This window comes from Somniosus microcephalus, chromosome 30, assembly GCF_052327205.1.
Source record: "Somniosus microcephalus isolate GS21.2 chromosome 30, FLI_Smic_1.0, whole genome shotgun sequence".
In the NCBI taxonomy this organism is placed as follows: domain Eukaryota; kingdom Metazoa; phylum Chordata; class Chondrichthyes; order Squaliformes; family Somniosidae; genus Somniosus; species Somniosus microcephalus.
In genome coordinates, this window is record NC_141016.1 from 3,506,754 (window position 1) to 3,525,869 (window position 19,116).

Sequence of the window (19,116 nt, forward strand, 5' to 3'; positions counted from 1 at the left end):
CCTCCAACAGTGCGGCGCTCCCTCAGTACTGCCCCTCCGACAGTGCGGCGCTCCCTCAGCACTGCAGTGGAGTGTCAGCCTGAATTATTGTGCTCAAGTCTCAGGAGTGGGACTTGAACCCACGACCTCTCTGATGCAGGGGGCAAGTTCTCAGCCCACTGAGCCACAGCTAACAACTGGAATACAAGTGGTAACTCAATAATATAAAACTGACGAGGGAGCAAAAGAAGAAAGAGTCGGAGGAAGGAGCTGAGAGGGCAGGACCAATGAATTGGTGGATGAAGATAGCCCGTTTCTGCCAAACTGCTGCTTGATCGGAAAGGGCAAGCCTTTATATCAACATCGGTCAAGCTGCAGACTTTGAAGTGTATGATCGTTACCGGCCCGGTTGCTACAGAAACTGAAAACGGGTCAGTTTTGTTTACTAAATCCAGTAACCCATCGAACTCAGTGCTGCTCCTGCGCAATGATCATTTGAACCCAGGTATTGCTGTATTATCGCAATTCTGAATGTAAGTCATGGTTGTACTCGCAGTGATCAGCCCGTTAACCGTGACTCTACAGTTAGAGTGAAATTAAATAACGTCATTAGCAATATCTCAGATTGTGGCCTGTTTGGTCCCCAATGTCTTCGGGATGAGGTGAGAGTGAAACAGTCAACAATGTTAGGGGCTGAATTGTGTCTGGGTCTTTTTAATTGAGTTGGTTTTATTTATTTATTTATTTATCCGTTTATAGGATATGTGCGCCACTGGCCAGGCCAGCATTTATTGCCCATCCCTAGTCGTCCCTTGAGAAGGTGGTGGTGAGCCGCCTTCTTGAACCGCTGCAGTCCGTGTGGTGAAGGTGCTCCCACAGTGCTGTTAGGGAGGGAGTTCCGGGATTTTGACCCAGCGACGATGAAGGATCGGCGATATATTTCCAAGTCAGGATGGTGTGTGACATGGAGGGGAACTTGGAGGTGGTGATGTTCCCATGCGCCTGCTGCCCTTGTCCTTCTAGGTAGAAGAGGTCGCGGGTTTGGGAGGTGCTGCTGAAGAAGCCTTGGCGAGTTGCTGCAGTGCATCTTGTAGATGGGACACACTGCAGCCACGGTGCGCCGGTGGTGGATAGAGTGAATGTTTAAGGTGGTGGATGGGGTGCCAATCAAGCGGGCTGCTTTGTCCTGGATGGTGTCGAGCTTCTTGAGTGTTGTTGGAGCTGCACTCATCCAGGCAAGTGGAGAGTATTCCATCACACTCCTTACTTGTGCCTTGTAGATGGTGGAAAGGCTTTGGGGAGTCAAGAGGTGAGACACTCGCCGCAGAATACCTAGCCTCTGACCTGCTCTTGTTGCCACAGTATTTATGTGGCTGGTCCAGTTAAGTTTCTGGTCAATGGTGACCCCCAGGATGTTGATGGTGGGGGATTCGGCGATGGTAATGCCGTTGAATGTCAAGGGGCGGTGGTTAGACTCTCACTTGTTGGAGATAGTCATTGCCTGGCACTTGTGTGGCGCGAATGTTACCTGCCACTTATCAGCCCAAGTCTGAATGTCGTCCAGGTCCTGTTCCATGCGGGCATGGACTGCTTCATTATCTGAGGAGCTGTGAATGGAACTGAACACTGTGCAGTCATCAGCGAACATTCCCATTTCTGACCTTATGTTAGAGGGAAGGTCATTGATGAAGCAGCTGAAGATGGTTGGGCCTAGGACACTGCCCTGAGGAACTCCAGCGATGTCCTGGGGCTGAGATGATTGGCCTCCAATCACCACAACCATCTTCCTTTGTGCTAGGTATGACTCCAGTCAGTGGAGAGTCTTTCCCTCGATTCCCATTGACTTCAGTTTTACTGGGGCTCCTTGATGTCACACTCGGTCAGATGTTACCTTGATGTCAAGGGCAGTCAATCTCAGCTCACCCCTGGAATTCAGCTGTTTTATCCATGTTTGGACCAAGGCTGTAATGAGGTCGGGAGCCGAGTGGTCCTCGCGGAACCCAAACTGGGCATCAGTGAGCAGGTTATTGGTGAGTAAGTGCCGCTTGATAGCACTGTCGATGACACCTTCCATCACTTTGCTGATGATTGAGAGTAGACTGATGGGGCGGTAATTGGCCGGATTGGATTTGTCCTACTTTTTGTAGACAGGACATACCTGGGCAGTTTTCCACATAGTCGGATAGATGCCAGTGTTGTAGCTGTACTGGAACAGCTTGGCTAGAGGCACGGCTAGTTCTGGAGCACAAGTCTTCAGCACGACAGCCGGGATGTTGTCAGGGCCCACAGCCTTTGCTGTATCCAGTGCGCTCAGCCGTTTCTTGATATCACGGGGAGTGAATCGAATTGGCTGAAGACTGGTTTTGTGATGGTGGGGACCTCGGGAGGAGGCCGAGATGGATCATCCACTCGGCAATTCTGGCTAAAGATGGCTCTGAGCCAAATAATGCATCAAACATTCTATACGCTGGGCACAAGCCTGAATCCTGACCAATTATTCCTGTGGGGAAGGGTGTGGAGAACGCTGGAATTGTAAAGTGAGCCGCCTCAGCAAGACTCATTGTAAAACTAAACAGCGAACAAGAACTACATGAACTGCAAGCTAACTTATTGACACGCGAGTGGCTTGGGGAAACTGAGGAGTTACTGAACGCAATACTGTGAGGGAGTTAGGCTAACATAAAAGGCTGAAGCAACAAGGTCACTGAGGCAAGCTTCGATTTAATCTCCTATTGGGAAAAAAAATCTCATCAGTTGACTCAAAATGCCAGCTTGGCTCACTTGGTGGCACTTACTGCCTCTGAGTCACAAGGTTGTGGGTTCGAGCCCACGGTCGTGAGCCTCCAATCCAGGCTGCGGTGAAGTACTGAGGGAGTGCTACATTGCCGAGGGTGCCAGCTTTTGGATGAGATGTTTTAGTGTCTCACTGTGTGTAAAAGATCCTGTGGCACTGTTCCAAAAGAGCATGGACTCTCCCCAGTGTCCTGCCCAACATCCATCCCTCCACCAACAGCACAACAGCCAGATTAATTGGTCATCCATCTCGGAAACGTTTTAAAATTCATTTATGGGATGTGGGCGTCGCTGGCAAGGCCAGCATTAATTGCCCATCCCTAATTGCCCTCGAGAAGGTGGTGGTGAGCCGCCTTCTTGAACCGCTGCAGTCCGTGTGGTGAAGGTGCTCCCACAGTGCTGTTAGGGAGGGAGTTCCAGGATTTTGATCCAGCGACGATGAAGGAACGGCCGATATATTTCCAAGCCAGGACGGTGTGTGACTTGGAGGGGAACTTGGAGGTGGTGATGTTCCCATGCGCCTGCTGCCCTTGTCCTTCTAGGCGGAAGAGGTCGCGGGTTTGGGAGGTGCTGCCGAAGAGGCCTTGGCGAGTTGCTGCAGTGCATCTTGTAGATGGTACACACTGCAGCCACGGTGCGCCGGTGGTGGAGAGAGTGAATGTTTAAGGTGGTGGATGGGGTGCCAATCAAGTGAGCTGCTTTGTCCTGGATGGTGTTGAGCTTCTTGAGTATTGTTGGAGCTGCACTCATCCAGGCAAGTGGAGAGTATTCCATCACACTCCTGACTTGTGCCTTGTAGATGGTAGAAAGGCTTTGGGGAGTCAGGAGGTGAGACACTCAACGCAGAATCACAGAATCACAGAAATCACAGAAACCCCACAGTGCAGATAGAGGCCGTTTCGGCCCATCGAGCCTGCACTGCCACATATCCCACCCGATCCCTGTAACCCCTACACCAACACATATCCCACCCTATCCCCGTATTTAATCCCCCTAACACTAAGGGTCAATTTATCATAGCCAATCAACCTAACCTGCACATCTTTGGACTGTGGGAGGAAACCGGAGCACCCGGAGAAAACCCACGCAAACACGGGGAGAATGTGCAAACTCCACACAGACAGTCACCCGAGGCTGGATTCGAACCCGGGTCCCTGGCGCTGTGAGGCAACAGTGCTAACCACTATGCCACTCTGACCCGCTCTTGTGCACAAACTGGCTGCCATGCTTGCCTATGTAACTATAGTTACGGCAATTCCAAAAGTAATTCATTGGCTGTGAAGCATTTTGTTCTTTCCTCACCCACCTCCCTGGTACCTCCCCTAAATGACAGTCATTCAGGGTGAGCCTCGACGGTAGAAATTCGACTGCGGACGGCATCATTGCTGAATGTGCCGACCACACACGCGCACCTCCAGCGGGAGTTACTGCGTACGACTCGGAAAGTTCAATCCTAGCTTCTTTCCCCACCCCCTCCCACCCCTGCACCCCTCCTTCCTTACCTCATGGCTCCTGAGGACAATTTCAACCCCCCTCCCCTGGCCCTGTTTGAGATCACCTTGGAATCAAATCTTGCTGCTGCACAGGTCTGCGGTATTCAACGAGCAAATTCACAGCCGCTGGGAGAGTGACTCCGCGAAATATCAACCCGTCTCTATCTTTCAGATGCTGAGCATTTCCAGGATTTTCTGTCTTTATTTCAAATTCCCAGTGTTTGTATTTTTGCTTTTCTGCTGCCGAAGCTTGCTGTCGTGGCTCGGGGCCTGGCCCTGTTAATTCAGCTCTCTCACAAAGCTCTCTGAAGATTTGATCTTAATTGGGGATCTGATTTCATTGCAGTTGGAGCTGTCAATGGCAACAATGCAATAAATGGAACTGTTTAGTCGATGATGAGGAGGAATTTGATCGGATTTTCCAGTGTAAGAAATATTTTACGACTTGAATAAATGTCCCCTCCCTCCCCGGGTTAGGGGCTACGAGACGGAGCCCACTCCAGGAAAGTGAGGTGTCCGCGAGGTTGAGCCAGGAGAAATTTGCTTAAATTCGGCCCCCGTGTCTGCAGCCAGCGGCTAGTTGGAACACCAAAAGCAGCCTCCAGCCTCGGTGCACCTCAGGTGTCTGGCAAGTGCCACACCCTCTTTTGGGACAGGGTGCCCACCAGTGCCCTCGTGCCACAACCAAGACCCACTGGGCCAGGTGAGCAAGCAGGAAACATAGAAACATAGAAAATAGGAGCAGGAGTAGGCCATTCGGCCCATCGAGCCTGTTCCACTATTTAATGAGATCATGGCTGATCGCCCAAACTCAGTACCCTGTGACATGAATCAACTGAGTGGCCTGTGGGTGACGCTGTCCAGGGAGAGTATAAATACTCGGGCACGGGCCCAGCTTGTGCAGGACATTCTTAACAGGAACTAGTGAAGGACACAACTAGACCTCCATGTTGTAAAACAGTTGATTAAAGCTTTGTTTAACGCTTAGACCAAGTGCCTAGTAGTTTTCTTACGTCACCTTGTCCCTGTTCTCTCCCCATAGCCCTTGATCCCTTTAGCCTTAAGAAATATATTTAACTCCTTCTTGAATATATTTAATGAATTGGCCTCAACTGCCTTGTGTGGTAGAGAATTCCACAGGTTCACCAAGTAGCCCCAACACCACGGTCTGTGGCCAGTGTCGTCCGTTACCCAGCTCAGACAGTAAAACTGACTCACCAGCTCAGAGTACGACCATGTGCGCTGCATACACTGAATGCAACAACTTGCATTTATATAGTGCCTTTAGCGTGGCAACGCGTTCCCAAGGTGCTTCTTGGCAGCGTAATCAGACAGAAATTGACAGCAGGCCAAGGAAGGAGATAACAGGACAGGTGACCGAAACACTTGGTCAAAGAGGTGGGTTTTAAGGAGCGTCTGAAAGGAGGAGAGAGAGAGGTGGAGAGGTTTAGGGAGGGAATTCCAGAGCTCGGGGCCCAGACCGCGGAATGCGCAGTCGCCAATGGTGGGACAAAGTGAATGGACAAGGGGCCAGAGCTGAAGGAAGGCGGAGTTGCTGGGTTGTGGGGCTGGAGGAGATTACAGAGATAGGGAGGGGGCGAGGCCATGGAGGGATTTGGACACGAGGATGAGAATTTTAAAATCAAAGTGTTGGTGGACCGGGAGCCAATGTTATATATATATAATATATATCTGGTATAGAGCAATCGCGATGACATGTCTATGTATGGTTCTCAATATGAAACACCAAGGGTTCAGTTGTACAGAGCTTTGGTCAGATCCCATCTGGAGGACTGTGCTCAGTTCTCAAAGCTTCACCTCGTTAAGCGATATACTGGCCTCGGAGTGGGCACAGTGCGACTCAAAATATTTAGCAGCAGACTTAATGACAACCTAATCTAGATTTTCTATATTGTCAAGGCCTCCTTGGAAGTACAAGCAATGTGAGAGGCGCTTATATTTGTTCTCAGTACTGTGTCTATGATTGGGCTCCGTTATTTAAGATCGTGCGCGCTCCCTGCCGTCTGTTTTTACTTGCTGCGCAAACTCTTGTAGAAAGCCTAATTATTTCCCCCTCCCCCGTCCTTATCATCGTGTTGCAGGAATGGAACCCACCGGAGCCCGCGGGAACCAGTGCTTGGACGCCGCCAAGGCCTGCAACCTGAACGACACCTGCAAGCGGTACCGCTCGATGTACATCTCCACCTGCGTCAAGCGCACCTCCCCCACCGACACCTGCAACCGCCGCAAGTGCCACAAGTCCCTGAGGCAGTTCTTCGACCGGGTGCCGGCCGAGTACAGCTACCGGCTGCTCTTCTGCTCCTGCAATGACCCAGCGTGCGCGGAGCGGCGCCGCCAGACCATCGTGCCCGTGTGCTCGTACGAAGACAAGGAGAAGCTAAACTGCTTGGCGCTGCATCAGACCTGCAAGACCGACCACGTGTGCAGGTAAGGGACACCGCCGGGGCAACAGTTCCAGCACCCGTCACGGGAACATTATGCAGCCTCACACTTTGTTGCGCGTGTTAAGTGAAGGAAATATCTTGTTGTGTGTCAGCAACAACAACAACGTGTATTTATATAGCACCTTTAACGTAGTAAAACGTCCCAAGGCGCTGCACAGGAGTATTTTAAGACAAAAAATTTGACACCGAGTCACATAAGGATAAATTAGGACAGGTGACCAAAAGCTTGGTCAAAGAGGTAGGTTTTAAGGAGCGTCTTAAAGGAGGAGGGAGAGGTGGAGAGGATTCGGCAGGGAATTCCAGAGCTTAGGGCCCAGGCAACAGAAGGCACGGCCACCAATGGTTGAGCGATTATAATTAGTGATGCTCAAGAGGCCAGAATTCGAGGAGCGCAGAGATCTCGGGAGGTTGTGGTCTGAAGGAGTGTTTTTATAATATTGTAGTCAGCCTTGTACAGTAAGATTTAGTGAGCTTGGGAATATTTGGATAAGATTTGCAATGTTTAGTTAGATTTTGAATGTTTTCCACAACACTTGGAATATTGTGGGGCTGGAGGAGATTACCGAGATAGGGAGGGGCGAGGCCACGGAGGGATCTGAAAACAAGGATGAGAATTTTGAAATCGAGGCGCTGCTTAACTGGGAGCCAATGTAGGTCAGCAAGCGCAGGGGAGATGGGCGAAAGGGACTTGGTACGAGTTAGGACACGGGCAGCCGAGTTTTGGATGACCTCAAGTTTACGTAGGGTGGAATTTGGGAGGCCAGCCAGGAGTGCGTTGGAATAGTCAACAGTTAATGCCCTGGCATTGCTGCTCGGTGATATTGGCAGAAATAGTGTTCGTATGCCATTGAGCCCTTCTATTTAATGAGTTAGTCATCAGAGGTTTTAACCCATTCCTCTGTCCTTCCCCCATGCTGGGTGCCCACCCTGACCTTTCCCTCCTTATTGTAAAGCACTTTGAGACCTTCCTGAGTTTATGCCAATTTTAATGGGCCAATAGGGATGACATGGACGATAGCAAAATACTGCGGATGCTGGAAATCCGAAATAACAACAGAAAACAGTGGAAAAACTCAGCAGGCCAGGCAGCATCGGTGGAGAGAGAAACAGAGTCAATGTTTCAGGTCAAAACCCTTCGGGATGACATGGAGTTACCCCCAGGGTCACCTGATGGGAGTCGGCACTCCAAGTGCCCCTTTAAGAACACCACTAATATTAAACAAACAGACGGTCCGATTAAACTATGAAGCCTTGAGATGCAAAGCAACGAAAGCACAGAACCTTACCAATTGAATGACGCTGCTGTCAACAGCGTCTATCAGGTGCTCTTGATCCCTGCGGTGCCTGCCGGTGGCGGAAGGCATCAAGTATGAATAGCGCCCGCTCAATCTCTCCGGGGCCACCCGGGCACGGGCAAGAGCAGGCAGCCAGAGCGACCGGCCGCCGCCGTGGGCCGTGCCCGTCCCGTGCCTGTCCCGGCCAGTCCCAGGATAGTCCCTGCATTCGGGAAGCGGGATGATAATGCACGTTATCGTAAACTGCATCGTGTCGGTGTGTTCTCAGATACTCTGCCACCACTATCCCCAGGCCTGCCAGCTAAGTCAGCCACTTGGTGGAAATTGACAATAAGGTTCACAAGCCCCAAAAGAAGACTTGAAAGGACAGAGAAAATATTTGGTCTTTGCTACTTGTGATCTCGAAAGGATGATGGAGAGACAGGCCCATACAAATGAGATGCAAATGTAACAGTTTTTCAAAAAGAAAATCGAGGCTGACTGGTCTTTTTATAACCTCCTACACTCCCTCCGGAGCTGTGACAGTAATTAGATGGCTTAAATTACCATTCTGGCATGATAATTTAGTTACATCTTAGAAAGAAATAGAACGGGATAACTCAAAAATTGAATTCAGCAGCGTGCTTTTTTTTTTTAAACAGTTCGTTATTAAAGTTCAATGCCAAACTTTGATAAACTGACCTCCTCAAAGAGAGAGAGAGAGAGAGAGAGATTACCCCACACTTGAAAAATCTGTCAGTCACTCTCTCTTGCTAAAGGACCTGGAGCGCTACAGAGATAACTTCCCCGCCCTAACCTAGGTGGAACGATGCAACACTCTGTTGGGTCAGAGAATTATTATCAGTCAGATTAGGCAGAAGGGAGTAATACTCAGAATGGCGATAGTTCAGGTATTGTAGATAATTATGTGGAGCCGCTGATTATATCATCCTTTGCATGATAGGAGAGCTGTGCATACGTAGAGATTGTTGAGTATGGAAGCATAAAATTACAAAGAGATATTAATAGATTAAGTGAATGTGCAAAGCTGTGGAAAATGGATTTCAGTATAAGCAAGTGTGAGGCCATCCACTTTTGGACCTAAAAAGGATCGAACGGGGCATTTTCTAAATGATGAAAAGCTAAAAACAGTGGAGGTCCAAAGAGACTCAGGGGTCCAGGTACACAGATCATTAAATGTCATGGACAGGTACAGAAAATAATCAAAAAGGCTAATGGAATGCTGGCCTTTATATCGAGAGGACTAGAGTACAAGGGGGTAGAAGTTATGCTGCGGCTGTACAAAGCCCTGGTTAGACCACACCTGGAGCACTGTGAGACCACACCTGGAGCACTGTGAGACCACACCTGGAGCACTGTGAGACCACACCTGGAGCACTGTGAGACCACACCTGGAGCACTGTGAGACCACACCTGGAGCACTGTGAGACCACACCTGGAGCACTGTGAGACCACACCTGGAGCACTGTGAGACCACACCTGGAGCACTGTGAGACCACACCTGGAGCACTGTGAGACCACACCTGGAGCACTGTGAGCAGTTCTGGGCACCACACCTTAGGAAGGATATACAGGCCTTGGAGGGAGTGCAGCGTAGGTTTACCAGAATGATACCTGGACTCCAAGGGTTAAGTTACGAGGAGAGATTACACAAACTAGGGTTGTATTCCCTGGAATTTAGAAGGTTAAGGGGTGACCTGATCGAAGTTTTCTGGATATTAAGGGGAACTGATAGGGTAGATAGAGAAACTATTTCCGCTGGTTGGGGATTCTAGGACTAGGGGGCAGAGTCTAAAAATTAGAGCCAGACCTTTCAGGAGTGAAATTAGGAAACACTTCTACACACAAAGGGTGGTAGAAGTTTGGAACTCTCTTCCGCAAGCAGCAATTGATCAATTGTTGATTTTAAATCGGAGATTGATAGCTTTCTGTTAACCAAAGGTATTAAGGGATATGGGCCAAAGGCGGGTAGATGGAGTTAGGTTGTAGATCAGCCCTGATCTAATTGAACGGGGGGCTAAATGGCCTCCTCCTGTTCCTATGAGTACTACTCATTCCTTACGCTCCAAAAAATCCCTCTCACCTTTTTGTATATCCCTTCCTTCACAACAGTGTTTGAATAACTTCCTCTCTTTCTCCTGCTCTAATTCTGTCACTGCTTTTTTCTGTTTGTCTTCCTCCCTACCTTTCCCTCTCACTCTTTTTCTGTCCCTCTTTCTCCTCCCCCCTCCTTTTTTTTTAAGTCTCTCTCTCGTATATTTTTGTATCCTTGTCCTTTTATCCCTCCGTCTCCAACTTGTTTGATGCTTGCAGATTAAAAACTGAAGACTCTGGTATTCGTGCTTGAAGCATTTTCTGCCCAGCTGCAAACCTCTGCTCAGACCCATGGCCTCCTCATGCAAAATCTGAATCCATCAAAATCCACAAGTTTCCTTTGGAAACACTCTGAAGGTTAGAGAGACAGGTGTGAGTGAATTAAAAATGACACAGTTTAACAGCACGAGAGCAGCTTTGACCCAGTTCAGACAATTCTTCAAATCATGAGGGGTCTGGACAGAGTAGATAGAGAGAAACTGTTCCCATTGGCGGAAGAGCCGAGAACCAGAGGACACAGATTTAAGGTGATTGGCAGAAGAACCAAAGGCGACATGAGGAAAAACTTTTTTACGCAGCGAGTGGTTCGGATCTGGAATGCACTGCCTGAAAGGGTGTTGGAGGCAGATTCAATCACGGCTTTCAAAAGGGAATTGGTCAAGTACCTGAGGGAAAAAAATTTGCAAGGCTACGGGGAAAGGGCGGGGGAGCGGGACTAGCTGAAGTGCTCTTGCAGAGAGCCGGCACGGGCTCGATGGGCTGAATGGCCTCCTTCTGTGCTGTAACCGTTCGATGATTCTGTGAATTCAACTAAACCTCTGTTAGAAAGCATGCTTCAGAATCGCCGGTTCTATGTTGAACTAGGTGGGAAGCGCAGCAGGTGGCGTATTCAGAAGAATGGTCTTCCTCAGGGAAGCGTGCTTGCATCACTGCTGTACAACATCTACACGAATGACCAACCTATAGACGGTGTCACACGCCGTTTTATATATGCTGATGACTTATGTGTCACTGCCCAAAGCACTGATTTTAACACCGTGGAGAAAACGCTTTCTGAGGCCTTGGAGGGACTAAAATCCTACTATGAAGAAAATCACCTTCGCGCAAACCCATCAAAGACGCAAGTTTGTGCATTCCACCTCAGAAACCGTGAAGCCAAATGCCAGTTGAAAGTAACCTGGTGTGGAGCAACACTGACGCATTGCGAGCACCCTATCTACTTAGGAGTCACCCTTGACCGATGCCTCACCTTCAAGAGCCACATCGAGAAGACAAAGGCAAAAGTGAGCACACGAAACAACATCCTGAATAAGCTCACTAACACAAGATGGGGAGCAAGCCCGAAAACATTGCGAACCAGTGCACTTGCTCTTTGCTATTCCACTGCCGAATACGCCTGCCCTGCATGGGAAAGGTCTACTCATGCCAAGAAGATGGATGCCGTTCTGAATGCAAGCTGCCGATTTATCACAGGTTGCTTAAAACCAACAAACACCAACAGCCTATATATCCTGGCGGGTATCGCTCCCCCTGATATAAGAAGAACGGTAGCCAGCAAGAAAGAGCGACTCCGTCAAACATCAGATGAGAGGCACCCTCTGCATTGTCATACACCTACACCCAGCCGCCTAAAGTCAAGGAAGAGCTTCATGAACAGTGTTGTTCCATTACAATCAACCTCATCTGAAGCCCGCATCGCCTTGTGGAAAGACCGGCTCGCCAGTCTTGAACAACCCCCAGCGATGGAAATTTTACCTGATGAAAGCCTTCACCCAGGAGCTAATTGCAACTGGGCAACCTGGAAGTGCCTTAACAGACTTAGGACCGGTGTAGGTTGCTCAAAGGTGTCACTAAGCAAATGGGGATATTCAACCAGCCCGACAACTTGTGAATGTGGAACTGAGGCACAGACTATGCAACATCTCCTGCAATGCCCATCGTTAGAGGAACCCTGCACTGTTGCAGATCTTGCCGAATCCAACAACAAGGCGCAAAAATGTGTCCAGTTCTGGCTGGGCTATATATAGACTGTCCGTGGACACGATAAGAAGAAGAACTAAACCTGACACCTGAATCAAAATTGGAGGAGCAGTGATGTGGAGAAGCTAGGATTGCTTTTGATTACACGTTTCCTAACCGCGGTTCCTAGATACTAGGAGGTCTCCGACATCATCATATTCCTGTCCGTCATTGATCTGTATGGCTGAGCATGTGTGTCAATCTCTTAATTTGCCCCTCATTCATTCTCTCATTCTCTGTTTCCATCTTTTCTCATTCCCACCCCATCTGATTTTTCCTTCCCAATTCCCTCATTGCCTTTTTCTTTCTCTTCTCTTACATTTGTTCTTTCCCCTCTTCATCTCCGCTGCTCTCATTCCCTCCCTCTCTCACTCGCTCTCTCTTTCTCTCTCTCCCATTCCATCTCATAGAATCTTACAGCACAGAAGGAGGCCATTCAGCCCATCGAGCCTGTGCTGGCTCTCTTGAAGAGCTCTCCAATTAATCCCACTCCCCTGCTCTTTCCCCACAGCCCTGCAAAATTTTTCCTTTTCAAATATATTTCTAATTCCCTTTTGAAAGTTACTATTCCACCACTGCTTCCACCAGCCTTTCAGGCAGTGCAATCCAGATCACAACAACTCGCTGCAGAAAAGAAATTCTCATCTCGCCCTCTGGTTCTTTTGCCAATTATCTTAAATCTGTTTCTCCATTCTATCATTCATTTATCCCCTAATTTCTCACATGTATTCTGTCTCCCTCTCATGTCCTCTCGTCCTTGTTCCCTATTTATCTTGCGCTCCCATTCCATCCTTCTCTTATCCCCCTCCTTTTCCTCATTCCATCTCTTTCTCTCTCATAGACATTTCCTTATTTGCCCCCTCTTTCATTCTCCCTCTATTATGTCCGTGTATGATTGAGACACGGACAGCAGGAGTTGAACAAAACAAGTCTTTACTGAATGGAGACAAACGGGAAAACTGAACTACAGCGGCTCACTAGCGCCTTTTATACAGGGGTGGTCACTGCCGGTACTGCAGTCTGAGACCAGTTATTCCCTTAAAGGTACATACACAACAATTCCTCCCCTTTTCAATAAACAGTACATAACATTCATTTAACAACTAAATGATAACTAATTACAATCACAATTACGGTTGCTAGATACATTGGTTGAGGTTAAGCAATTATAAGTTCAGTCTTTGAGGAGACTTCCTGATTCTGTCTGGATAACGTCTCTTTGGGGTATTAGGTTCTTCTGGCAAGATTGAGTCTGGATCAATGTCGTTGTTTGGTTCATCTGCTTCCAAGATCACCGATTCTGCGGTAGCTGCAATTGGTACGTCGGTTTCATCGCCAGGTGTATCAGATCGTGGTGTGGGGTTGACGTTTTCCAGTGACTCTAGAATCTGGTCAGCATGGCGTCTTACAATGCTCTCTCCAATGTCCACGGTATACATGAGAGGTCCTTGCTGTGTACAAATCGTTCCTGGCTGCCATTTCTCTGTGCGGTAGTCCCGGGCCAAAACTGGTTGACCTATCTTAAAACTCCTGGTCGGCCTTTCATTCATATTCTGAAACTGCCTGTTCTCCACATCTCTTCGGACGTTTGGCTTAACCAAATCCAAGCGGCATCGTAGTCTTCGATTGAAGAACATCATGGCTGGAGTTTGGTTGGTGACCGCATGTGTCGCATTCCGGTAGGCAAACAAGAAGTTGTCCACCTTGTGTTGTAGGGGTATATCTTCATTACACATTGCCTTGATAGCCTTCTTGAATGTTTGAACAAACCTCTCGGCCAATCCATTAGTGGCTGGATGATATGGGGCAGATGTGTAATGCTTAACACCATTGTTCTTTAAGAACCTCCGGAACTCTTCAGACACAACCTGTGGTCCATTGTCAGAGCAAATCTGTTCAGGCAGCCCATTTCTGGCGAATATGGTTCGTAAGACTGTGATGGTTTTTTCTGTGGTGGTTGAGGACATTTTTATTACCTCTGGCCACTTTGAATGGGCTTCCACCACAATTAAAAACATCGAGTCCATAAAGGGACCAGCAAAATCAATGTGCACCCTTTGCCATGGAGATGAGGGCCACTCCCATGGATGTAGAGGAGCTTGTGGTGGGGCGTTTTGGACCTTCTGGCATCCTGTACAGCTCTTGGTCATCTCTTCGATTTCTCTATCGATTCCCGGCCACCACACAAATGCTCTGGCTAAGTTCTTCATTTTTACCCCACCCAGATGACCCTCATGAAGCTCATTGAGCACTCTATCCGTCAACTTAGGTGGAATTACTACTCTGGACCCACACATCAAGGTTCCTCTGCACACTGACAGCTGTTCTCTTCTCGGCGAGAATGCTGGCAGCAGTGGTTCGCCATGTGCTGGCCATCCCTTCATCATTAAATCATAGACCCATGATAGTGTCGGGTCATTCCGTGTTTCCTTTTCTATGCTTGCATTCATCACGGGGAGACATTCGACTATGGTCGAGTGGAATATCTCCATTCGATCCACCGTAAGTCCTTCTTCCACCGTCGGCAATGGTAGACGTGACAATCCATCAGCATTTCCATGCTGCTTAGTTCCTTTGTACTCGATGTCATATTGGTGTGCCCCTAGGAAAAGGGACCACCTCTGTAGCCGTTGTGCTGTCATTATCGGTACGCCCTTCTGAGGGTTGAAAATGGAGACAAGAGGTTGATGATCAGTTAGTAGAGTAAATTTTTGACTGTGCAGGTAGTGATTGAACTTCTTCACCCCCCACACTAGGCTGAGGGCCTCTCTGTCAATCTGGGCGTAGTTACGCTCGGCCGAAGTTAACGAACGTGACGCAAAAGCTATCGGCCTCTCTAACCCATCAAGGAATTTATGTGACAGTACCGCCCGAATGCCGTAGGGAGAGGCATCACACGCCAGTCTTATCGGCAGTGATGGGTTGTAGTGAGCCAATACTTCCCCTGAAGTGATTAAGTCCTTACTCTTCTGAAAGGCCCGCTTACAGTCATTGCTCCATTTCCATGCCACTCCCGTTCGTAGTTGGGCGTTCAGTGGGTGCAGAATTGTGGACAAATTCGGTAAAAACTTATGGTAGTAATTTACCAATCCGAGGAATTACCTCAGTTGCAACACATTTTCAGGCGCTGGGGCCTTAACAACCGCTTCAATTTTGTCCGGGGACTTATGTAACCCCTCTTCATCAATCAAGTGGCCACAATACGATATCTGTTTCTTAAAAAACCCGCACTTGGGGCGGTTGGCTCGTAGCCCATGTTCCCGTAGTCTAGTGAGCACCTGTTCTAGGTTGTTAAGGTGTTCACTGTCATCTTCACCTGTCACTAGGATGTCGTCCAAGTAACACTGAGTCCCCGGAATCCCTTGCAGGACTTGTTCCATCGCTCTTTGCTATATCGCCGGAGCTGATGCTACTCCGAATACCAGTCGATTATACTGGTAAAGACCTTTGTGAGTGTTTATCGTGAGATACTTCCTAGAGGATTCTTCAACCTCCATCTGCAAATATGCTTGTGCTAGGTCAATTTTAGTAAAACACTTCCCTCCAGATAGCGAGGCGAAGATATCTTCTATCCTTGGAAGAGGATATTGTACTGTGTGAAGGACTGAGTTCACCGTCACCTTGAAGTCCCCACAAATGCGAACCTTCCTTGGCTCCTCAGACTTATTGTTTAACGTTTTCTTCATGACAGGAACGATGGGTGTCGCCCACTCACTCCAGTCTACCTTAGATAACACGCCTGCCTTCTCCAGATTCTCCAGCTCTGCCTCGACGGCTGGGCGAATTGCATATGGTACCGGTCTTGCTTTGAAAAACTTGGGAATTGCATTCTCCTCTATTTTTATCGAGGCGGTTATGCCTTTAAGAGTGCCCAGTTCTTGTTCAAAAACCTCTTTGGCGTCAGCTAAGATTGTTGACAATCGTCCAGGAGTGACGTCGTCATCCTTTTTACCAGCCACCGTCAGTGCCTGAATGGAGTGCCAGTCTAAACTTATCTTTCTGATCCATTCACGTCCCAATAACGGTGGTCCACCATCTTGCAGAATGTAGAGATACAATTTCCGTATTTTCTTGCCGTTGTATTCGACAGGCACCCTTATTTTCCCTCTGGGGTATACTTTTTGCCCCGTATACGTCCTCAAGACAATGAATGTCTCTCTCAAGGGTATGTGTGAGAATAGTCGCTCGTAGTCTCATCGATTCATGACGGTTAGGGCTGATCCTGTATCCAATTCCATTTTGACTTGGGACCCTGCTATCGTGAGGGTGACCCAAATGGTTCGGTGATCCTCTTTTGCGATTACGTTGTGAAGTTTGAGACAGCTTAGTCTCTTGTTCCCGGATTCACTATCGCTCATCTGGTCTTCAGAACTACTGTCCGTCATCTTTTGTACTTTCCTGTACGGTTCCTTAGTAGCCTTTTTGTTGTCGTTGGTCTTCTTCCCAGACCTGCAAACTCGTGCAATGTGTCCCATCTTTCCGCATTGCCTGCATATTTTGTCCTTGGACCAGCAGTCCTTCTGGTCATGGTTAGTTCTGCCGCAGCGATAACATTTTGCAAATTCCCGTGTCATTTCGTGGGTGCCGTATTCCTGTGGCTTTTGTTGTATTTCCGCAGCTCCCCTGGCTGCTGCTTCATATGATACTGCCACGCTGAAAGCCTTATCTAGTGTCAGCTCTTTCTCTGAGAGTAACCTCTTCTGGGTTCCTTCACTCAGGAGTCCACAGACAAATTTGTCCCTTAGTGTATCGGCCAGTCCTGCTCCGAACTGGCAGTGCTTTGCTAGCTTGCGTAGTTCCGTAAGGTACTCAGCATTGCTCTCATCTTTACGCTGAGTTCTCCTGTGGAATTTAAATCTTTCTGCTATCAGCAGTGGTGCAGGGTTTAGGTGTTCCTGTAGGATAGCAACAATGTCGTTAAAACCCTTCGCCTTCAGTTTGGCTGGAGCAATCAGGTCCCGCAATAGGCTGTACATTCTTGCGCCCATTAAATTTAGCAGTACCGATGCCTTTTTCTCATCGGCTATTCCGTTTGCCTCGCAATATACCTCGACTCTTTCCACATACGTGGTCCAGTCCTCTGTTGCATTATCAAAGGCAGTGATACAGCCAGTCTTCGGCATCTTGAAAATCTAAAATGGCGCCTCCCGCGCTTTGCCTTCTTCCCCGATTTAACAAAATGGCGCTTCCCGCGCTTTGCCTTCTTCCCCGCTGGATTAAGATGGCGCCTCCCGCGCTTGCCTTCTTCCCCGCTGTTGCTAGCGCTGCTTTCCGCGGTTTCCGTTGCAACCTGCAGCCCCTCACGGCTTCCTGCGCGTTTTATATATATTTCCTTGGTTAATTTATTATTTTCCCGTCGTGGAACAACCCTGTGGGACTCTTGCCTCCCTCTTCTCGGGTCTGTACGCTGCCCAGCTTCGTAGCACCGGCCGCGCCCTGTGTGCTCCACCCTTGCTCTCTCTCCTCTTCCCGACAACGCTGCTCGGCCCCGTCGCAAGCCACCCGCTCGAGTTCTAGACCGCCGCAGCCCAGGAAGGATCAGTGTACTACCTGCCACCAGCCCGATTAGCTGAAGCACCGTCGACAGGAACCCAGCCCCGCTCTCGACAGCCTCTCCAGCAATCTTCAACTCCGCTGACTCAGGGGCGGATGCCCACGGTCGACGCCCGTTTCTACTGCTTCTTTCTTCCTCAGGCCTCGACCTCTGCTCACTTCGCTTCAGGAATGGATCCCAGGAGGTGGTGCAGACTGTAGGTAAGTTCGTATCTGCTCGTCGCCAATATTATGTCCGTGTATGATTGAGACACGGACAGCAGGAGTTGAACAAAACAAGTCTTTACTGAATGGAGACAAATGGGAAAACTGAACGACAGAAGATTGCTAGCGCCTTTTATACAGGGGTGGTCACTGCCAGTACTGCAGTCTGAGACCAGTTATTCCCTTAAAGGTACATACACAACACCCTCCCTCTATTTGTCTTGGACCCTCTTTCTCTCATTGACTTACTTAGTTATTTCTTGCCCTTTGTTACATTTGTTCTTCCCCCTCATTTCTCTCTCCTTCCCTCTATCTCTCTCTCTCTCTCTCCAACTCTGCAGCATCAAAGGGAGCCGAGTTGCCCATCTCTCTCTTTCTAATTGGAAACAACAGCTCGATTTTTTTGGCCAACATCGAAACTTGTCCTTGCTGCCTGTTTGGATTTTGACATACCCCAGCCAAACATCTGACGTGCCAACAGCCTATTTAAGTTAGGGGGGGGGTGGCCCCCTGCAACATTTAGCATGACCCTTTCCCCGAGCTGCTGACACGGGGAGAACCTGATCCAAGGAGCAACTCAACCTCATTTTTGCCATTTTTTCAATATGAGATTGTGTAACCCACTGCCGAGAGCGACGGCTGAGAGTTCCGCGTGTAGCGGTTTGACCCATGACAAACCATTTCACCAATTTACCCTCGTCTAGACACTGAGTTTTCTCTTCCTTTAAAAAGAAAGAGGTGAGACTTGGGAAGCATCTGTAGGTCAGACAACAGCAAGTTGTATTTATATAGCGCCTTTAATGTAGTAAAACGTCCCACGGCGCTTCACAGGAGCGATCATCAACACAATTTGACACTGAGCCACATAAGGAGATATTAGGGCAGGTGACCAAAAGCTTGGTCAAAGAGGTTAAAGAGCATCTTAAAGGAGGAGCGAGAGGTGGAGAGGCGGAGAGGTTTAGGGAGGGAATTCCAGAGTTTAGGGCCCAGACCATAATGTCCTCAAGCAACTGAATGAATCAACGTCATGAGACATGGAGTGGGCCGGGTTAAAAAAAAAGCACAGTTTCCAAATGGTTAATTTGGCCTTATCTAGTCAAACAGCCCATCAGGCCTTGTGGAGTTGCCTCTCTTTTGATTAATGTATCATTCACTAATCGGGATCAGCAATGGACAACGAGGCTTCTCGGAAGCTCTCAAGTGGTCAAGCAGAGTGCAGTG

General features: G+C 48.6%; 1 protein-coding gene across 2 annotated transcripts in view; it reads left to right on the plus strand.

The window, feature by feature from the left end:
• Window positions 1–19,116, plus strand: part of LOC147097864 (GDNF family receptor alpha-2-like) — a 304,046-nt gene that overhangs the window by 169,728 nt on the left and 115,202 nt on the right. For both annotated transcript variants that reach the window (XM_085970898.1, XM_085970899.1), the window contains one exon: window positions 6,368–6,713. In XM_085970898.1, coding sequence (XP_085827024.1) covers window positions 6,368–6,713 — 346 coding nt within the window. The remainder of the gene's footprint in view (window positions 1–6,367; window positions 6,714–19,116) is intronic.